At 36.4% G+C, this 8,114-nt stretch overlaps 1 protein-coding gene across 1 annotated transcript; it reads right to left on the reverse strand.

Annotated features, from left to right (window-relative positions):
- Positions 1-1,115: 1,115 nt before the first annotated feature.
- Positions 1,116-1,472, reverse strand: C922_05396 (hypothetical protein; the record flags this gene model as incomplete). The annotated part of the gene is made up of 1 exon (XM_008820967.1): positions 1,116-1,472. The coding sequence occupies one exon, from the start codon at positions 1,470-1,472 to the stop codon at positions 1,116-1,118; it is 357 nt and encodes a 118-aa protein (XP_008819189.1).
- Between the last annotated feature and the right edge of the window lie 6,642 nt (positions 1,473-8,114).

Genomic DNA, 8,114 nt, shown 5'->3' on the forward strand with positions numbered 1-8,114 from the left:
CACCCTTTCAGATGGTGGTTTCCCTATTCTCCGGGTCGACAGATCAATCCTAGATGATAAAATGACAACTCCTCTAATTCCGAAATTGGACCTCTTCCTGGTTGTCTATGGGTCATTCTGTTGGTACCACCCCTTATAAGGAAGGGACATCCCAACATGGATGATGTCAAAGTTGTTCGATTCCATAGATTGACTTATAGATTAATTCTTTCCTGTTTAAGACGCTTCCTCATCCATAATTATGTTGTTTGAATGGTTCTATTGACTGTCTAACTTGGGTCAATCTAAGTCCTCTAACAACCATACATGGGTTGATTCACTAATAATGGACATAAAAATAGACTCATAAAATGGAAGATGGTACACATTCTAACACAATGTAGACTAAATCTGGACTCACTAGAACACATTACATATTGTTCGGGGCAGAACTAATCTATGGAAGGAAGGTCATCCTAGGCCGGACAAAACTCTTAATTCCACCCAGATGTATACTTAGGAGGGGGTTCAACGTTGTAAATGACGGTACTCATTTTTTTGGGACGGAGTTTATAATAGTAGTGATCATTTTTCAACCCTAAACCTCAGATGGATACATGAACCCTATTGTACGTTGAACATATAAGACCGGACGCATCATTATCAGATTCCTAGATGTGATCCAATTCTTCAGGATTTGTGAACATATTTTCACGCAACAAGTTTTTTCATTTGAGTTCTAAATCATGCATAACAAAACATCAATTCATATGGACAATCAATGGATACAACTAAGAAATCATAACTTTAATGTACACGTATACGTTATCATGTCATTATAAAATCAATCACCATCTGTAAAAAATAAAACACCATGGAGGTTCTTAGAGTCGTTTTCCTTAGGACATTAGTCATCAGCCTACTTTTAAAAGGGTTTAGCCTATTCGATTTGAATAAAATATGCAACATGATAAATTTTATCCTTCTTCTTCTTGTTAGGATAATTAAGGACTTTTCGTTATATTTCTAGAATAAACGTACGAATGGAATACATCCTCTGTTCTCTTTCATCGTGCTAAATGCCCTTTTGCAACTTCTTGAAATAATAGTTTTCCTGGGATATACTTTCTCCTCCGCTAGAGACAGTAACCAATGCTTGCCAAATTTTTCGCATCAGAGGAATTGAAGGATTCATTACTCTTGTTCGTCTCAATTTGTTCCTGACAATTATTTTCACTAACCTTCGACGGGGATATCGGATCCTTTGTCGGTTGTTCGGATACTGTGTCCTCACTCTTTTTAGTAAGCAACAATGGGAAAGGGAAGGTAATCTTCGGCTCTCTTAGTCGAAGACCCTCTTTTGTTACTTGGATACACATCATACTGCTCAATTCATTCTTTGTCAGTTTTGGGAGTCGATTTCTTGGCTTGGAATTGTTTGGCTTTCTAGGCTTTTTGGAAGAGATAGTTCTAATTTCCTTTTTGGGACTCATTATTTCCTGCTATTGGGACATTTTAAATAACACTAATCTGGTTAAACACCTTTTCCTGCAGGCGTCCTAAATATTGTCCTCGTAATTAATTGGAATGACACTAATCAGGGAAAACACGTTTCCTTTTTTGTTTCCTAAATGATTCCTGCTTTATCATTAATTGGAATGACATGGAATTGGGTAAACAATTAATCTGGCTCCTGTTCAAAATTCTCCCTCCCCTTTAATTATCTAGAATGACATTAATCGAGTTAAAAAAATTTTCTCCTCGCGCTGCTAAATATTTCCCGACTTATAATTAATTCGAAGTTTATTAAATTGTGGAGACAGTCTTTTTCTTCTTTGTGCAAAATATTGTTGTCTTCATAATTATTCGGAATGACGTTGCATAAGTGCAACATACATCATTGTTGGGGTGTAAAATAACGCACACATTCTAATTATTTGGAGTTACACTAATCGCGGAAAAGATTTCTCTTCTTTTTTTTCTTCCTTTACTTTCGCACTGTAATTACTCCTAATAAAACGAATGGGGTTGAATTTTCCTTCCTTTTCCATTATGTTAATTATCTTCTTGCCAGGGAATTTTTCTTAGGATGTTACGCGATTGAAACATTATTGCGTGGGGGTGCAAAATACTGTTTTTTTTGGTAATTATTTAGAATGACACTAAATGGGGTGAACATCCGCTGTTTCGGGATTTTCTTAATTTTTCTTTCGCACCGGCACTTCTGGAATAAAATTACCCCAGTCAATCATCCCCGTTTGATTGTGTGTGCAAAATGTTGTCTTCTTTGATAATTATTCAAAATGACACTAAATGGGGGGATCATTTGCTAATTTGGCAGTTCTTTAATTATTTTCTGGCATTCGCTTTTTTGAAATCATATTACACCAGTTAATGTTCCTCCTTGATTCTTGTGTGCAAAAGATTGCTCGGTCTTGTTATTATTCTGAATGACATTAAAGGGGTGGAACATTGGGTCGCATGCCATTCTTTCAATTATTGCCTTGCACACACATCTTTGGATTGACATTACACGTTTGAAATTCTTTTTCCTTTTCCTGTGTGCAAAATATTGCCTCCTCTGGTAATTATTCAGAATGACAAAAAATGGGGGGAACATTTGTTGCTTTGGGATTTCTTTAATTATTTTCCCACACGTGCATTTCTGGAATCACATTACACCAGTAAATCATTCCCCTTCGTTTTTGTGTGCAAAATGTTGCCTCGTCCTGTAATTATTCAAAATGACACGAAACGGTGGTACATTGGTTGCTTCTTGATTTGATCAATTATTTCCTTGCACACACATTTTGGGAATGATATTACACGTGTGAAATTATTTTTCCTTTGCTTTTGGGCAAAATTTGTCCCCGTCTGGTAATTATTCTGAATGACAGTAATGGGGGGGAAGATTCACTTTTTTTCCATTGGACCAATTATTTCCTTGCACACACATTTTTGGAATGACATTACACGTGTGAAACTATTTTCCCTGTTTCTGTGTGCAAAATATTACTTCCACGGGGAATTATTTCGAATGACACTAAAGGGGGGGAACATCTGTTTCTTCTCCAGTGTGTTAATTATTGCCTTGCACACACATCCTTGGAAGGACACTACACGAGGGAAATTATTTCTTTTTTTTTTTGGGGGCAAAATCCTGCCCCATCCTGTAATTATTCTGAATGACACTAAAGGGGTGGAACATTTGTTGGCGTGTGATTCTTTTAATTATCTCGTTGCACACACATCTTGGGAATGAATTTACATGCGTGAAATTATTCTTCGATTTGTTGTGCGCAAAATATTGGTTTTTCTGGTAATTATTCGGAATGACAGTAAAGGGGTGGATGATTCGTTCCTTTTCCATTCGATCATTTATCTCTCGTACCTGCATTTTTCGAATCATATTACGCCAGGGAATCATCCCCCTTGGATTGTTTGTGCAAAATATTGCTTTCTTTGGTAATTATTCAGAATGACACTAAATGGGGGGAACATCGGCTCTGTTTGGATTTGATCTTTTTTTTTTTCTGCACCCGAAATTTTGGAATCACATTACCCCAGTCAATCATCTCCCTTGGTTTTGATGTGCAAAATATTGCCTTCTTTGGTAATTATTCAGAATGACACTAAATGGGTGGAACATCCGGTATTTTCGGATTTCTTTAATTATTTTTCCGCACACACATTTTGGGAATGACATTACACGTGTGAAATTATTTCTCCTGGTTCTTTGGGCAAAATTTGTCCCCGGCTTAGAATTTTTCCGAATGAAAGTAAAGGGGGGGAAGATTCGTTCATTTGGCATTTGATTAATTATTTCGTCGCACACACATTTTTGGAATGATATTACACTTGTGAAATTAGTTTTCCTTCTCCTTTGGGCAAAATTTTTCTCGGTCTGCTAATTATTCCGTATGAAAGTAAAGGGGTGGAAGATTCGTTCGTTTGGCATTTGATCAATTATTTCGTTGCACACACATTTTTGGAATGACATTACACGGGTGAAATGATTTCTCCTTCTCCTATGTGCAAAATGTTGGCCCTTCCTGTAATTATTTTGAAGGACATTAAAGGCGTGGGACATTGGTTCGCTTGCCATTTGTTCAATTATTTCGTCGCACAGACATTTTTGGAATGACATTACACCTGTGAAATTATTTTTCCTTTTCCTTTGGGGAAAAATTGTCACTGTCTGGTAACTATTCCGAATAACACTAAAGGGGTGGAATATTCGTTTCTTTTTCCTTTGTTCAATTATTTCTTTGCACACACACGTTGGGCATGCCATTACACGTGTGAAATTATTGTTCCTTTTCCTTTGGGCAAAATGTTGCCTTCTTTGGTAATTATTCTGAATGACACTAAATAGGTGGAACATTTGTTGTTTTTTCATTCCGTCAATCATTTGCCTGCACACACAGTTTGGGAAGGAGTTTACACGTGTGAAATTATTTTCTCTTCTCTTTCGGGAAAAATCCATCTCCGTCTGGTAATTATTCTGAATGACAGTAATGGGGTGGAATATTCACTTTTTTTCCATTCCATCAATTATTTCCTTGCACACACATTTTTGGAATGACATTACACGTGTGAAACTATTGTCCTTGTTTCTGTGTGCAGAATATTACTTCCACGGGTAATTATTTCGAATGACACTAAAGGGGGGGAACATTGGGTCGTTTGCCATTCTTTCAATTATCTTCCTGCACACAAATTTTTGGAATGACATTACACGTGTGAAACTACCCTCCCTTTTTTTGGGTGCAAAATATTACATCCACCCGTAATTATTCATAATGATTTTAAAGGAGTGGAACATGTGATTTTTCCGCTGCTTTACTATTTCTTTGGCACCCGAATTCACGGAATTAATTTACATGGACGGAATATTTGTCTGGTCACTTTCGTTTAATTCGGCTGTGTGGGAAATATTTGCAATAAGATTAGACTTTCTGATCAGGCGCCTTTGCCTGCTTTGTTCCATTTTTCCTTGGAGTTGTTAGGATTCATACGCAATCAAATCTGCACAAAACTTGTTCCAACTTTTGCTCATCATTTTGGCACCCTTAATTTTCCGGAATTAAATTAACCTTATGGTAAATTGCCCCCTTTCTATTTGGTTATTCTTTTATTGCCATTTCGAGGCGGGTAATATAATTGATCGAGTCAAACAACATTCTGCCTGGTCCTTCGGTTAATTTCTTCTCTCAAATGATTTTATGGAATAAATTATTCCGCGTAGAACATTCTTCGCTTCCTTTTTCCTTCCAATTAATTGGCTGCTATGGAAGTGTTTGGAATAAAATTAAACGTAGGAAAAATGTTCACTTCCTTCTTTTTTTAATTATTTTATGCCCCATGAAATTTTTCAACAATTTTAAGCGGAGGAAACACTGATTTTTTCTTGGTCATTTTAATCTTTCCGGGTCTTGCAATATATGTAATAAAATTATCCGCGTGGATAACTCGCCTTTTTTTTTTGGGGAATCATTTTTGCTATATCAATATATATAATAAAATTACCCGCGTGTAATACTCACCCCTTTTTTTCTTGGGCAATTATTTTTGCTATATCAATATATGTAATAAAATTAACCGCGTGGAAAACTCGCTTCTTTCTTTTTGGGCAATTATTTCTGCTATAGCAATATATGTAATAAAATTTCCCGCGTCGGAAACTCGCCTTTTTTTTCTTTTTTTGGAATTTTTTCCGCTATAGCAATATATGTAATAAAATTACCCGCGTCGAAAACTCGCCCTTTTTTTTGTTGGGAAATATTTCTTCTATATCAATATAGCTAATAAATTCATCCCCCGCGAAAATTTGCTGTTTTCCTTGTTCGTAATTATTTTTGTTATTGCTAGGTACGAAAGAAAATTAAGACGGTTGAATATCCTTTGCCGTATTGTTAATCTGATTACGCCCTTCCACGATCATTTTGGAAACAATATTAACCCGGTCAAACATTTTCCTTCTCCTCCTTTGGTTAACTATTTGTTGGGATTAGGATTTTTTGAACAATATTAAACAGATAAATCATTCCTTCCTCTTATTTGCTTGAAGTATTTCGCGTTTTCTAAATCCTCATAATAAAATTAACATGGTGAATCAGTTGTTCTTTAGTCGGGAGTCAATTTATTTTTTACCTATAAACTTTTTCGATATTTTCAGTGGGTTGAAAAAAGTCTGGTTCTTCTCCTTGCCAAATATTGTTATTCTACAAAAGCTTTTTAGTAAGATTCAAATGTCAACTACTCTTCCATATCGGATTGATCAGTGCTAAATAATCCGCTATTTGTCCACTCCTTGATTAACGTCACTCCGGGAGAACAGTATTTTCACTTTTACTAGGATAATATGCTTCGATATTATTCATCTGACCTTCCCTTTAGTGTAATGCGGGGGGGTCACCTGGATTTATCAAAATACTTATACAGTGAGTACGTAATGATTCATTTATCACTTGGCCCTTTACATACACACTTCTTTATCGACAACACACCACCACGACCATGATAATAATCCGAAGTGACAATATAGAACCCATGTAACAAATGACCAATTGATCGCTTGTGGGTGACCTCTTAGATGGAGGTACTTGTATAATTTACTTATAAGACAAGACTCTAATGTTGGTACTTGTCCCACCTCACTAAGAATGAAGACACGATTTCATAGGGGGGTTGTTTTGTTCTTCGAGGGGACTAACCAAAATAAATCGATAAAACAACAACTCGTCTAACTCCCAAATGGAACTCCTCCGGGGTGTTGAGGAGGTATTCGGCTCTTACAACTCCTTATAAGGTAAGGACATCCCAACACAGATCACGTCATAGGAAAGTGAGCCCATTTGCTGATTCAGGAATCGTTCCTCCTCTGATAAGGATGCCCTTTCACATATATTTCTGGGAAGAGAATGTCCCTATTCACTATCTGACTCCGGACACTTTAAGTCCTCTTACAACCAGACAGTGGGTGGTTCACTATTAATTAATGGTCAAACAGACTGATCAAACGGACGAAGTGACACATATTAACACAATTTAGAGTCTTGTTGGACATAACTAAGAATTCATCACCCTAATGTACAGATACAATTTATTCCTTTACTAAAATATAAATCACCATTTGGAACAAATAAAACAGTATATACTCTCTCATTTTTGTTTTGCATATCATCTTACTCATCAGCCTACTTGCATCACGGCTGCGGGGGTTCCGGTGTGAATAAAATGTGCAAGTGGATGAATCTTCTTCTGTCGTTCTTTTTCATATCAATTAATCCCCTTTGGTATATTTCTGGAATAAAATTACTCTAGTCGTTGTATCTCCTGATCATTCCTCCTTTTAATTTACTCCCTTGTCGGTTATTGGAAGAGTTTCGGAAGCGGTTACACTATTTCAAGCAGTTTCTACCTTTTCTATTTTGGTCCCTATATTTTGCCTAAAATAGAGAGTGTCTGATACAACAATTAATATTGTGTTATTCCATCCTGAGTCTCGACTTGGAACTTGATTCCACCTCATGAAGTCTGCTCGCAAATCCTCATTTGTCATTTTTTCCCACATATCTCTAGACACAATCCAACAACTAACTCGTCTGGGCAGGTTTTTTGGTCTCATTTTTAGACAAGTTTTGGTTGTTTTATTATAATCTCCTTGCAGAGATGGCAGAAGAGGAGTATGGGACTTAATTTTTTTGATCTTTGGTTGTTAGAATTTTCCTTTTCCTAGAATTAGTCTCGTAATAATTGCCTTTTTTTACGTTAGTAAACTTGATACTCTAGGGAAGGACACAATATTTGTCTGTTAGTCCTTAAAGGGATACCAATATACTCAGTTGTCGTTACTTATGATCATCACAGATTCTGGGGGGCATTATTCTCAGGTTCCATCTATCTTACTTTACCTCTATACCCTTGTTTCCACGCTCAAGATTTATATAATCTCCTTTAAATGACACGTGCTATTTTCTTTAAAGGGGAAAAGTCCAAGGTAGGAAACCGGTGGACTTGTTTGATGCTGTCGGGGTTGTGATATATTACCTTATACTACTTTGGGGGTGAATGTCAGGTATTGGTTCCTGGTTATTTTATTGTTATCTATTCATCATTCATTATTGGATATC

Source organism: Plasmodium inui (assembly GCF_000524495.1).
Source record: "Plasmodium inui San Antonio 1 unplaced genomic scaffold supercont1.66, whole genome shotgun sequence".
NCBI classification, from domain to species: domain Eukaryota; phylum Apicomplexa; class Aconoidasida; order Haemosporida; family Plasmodiidae; genus Plasmodium; species Plasmodium inui.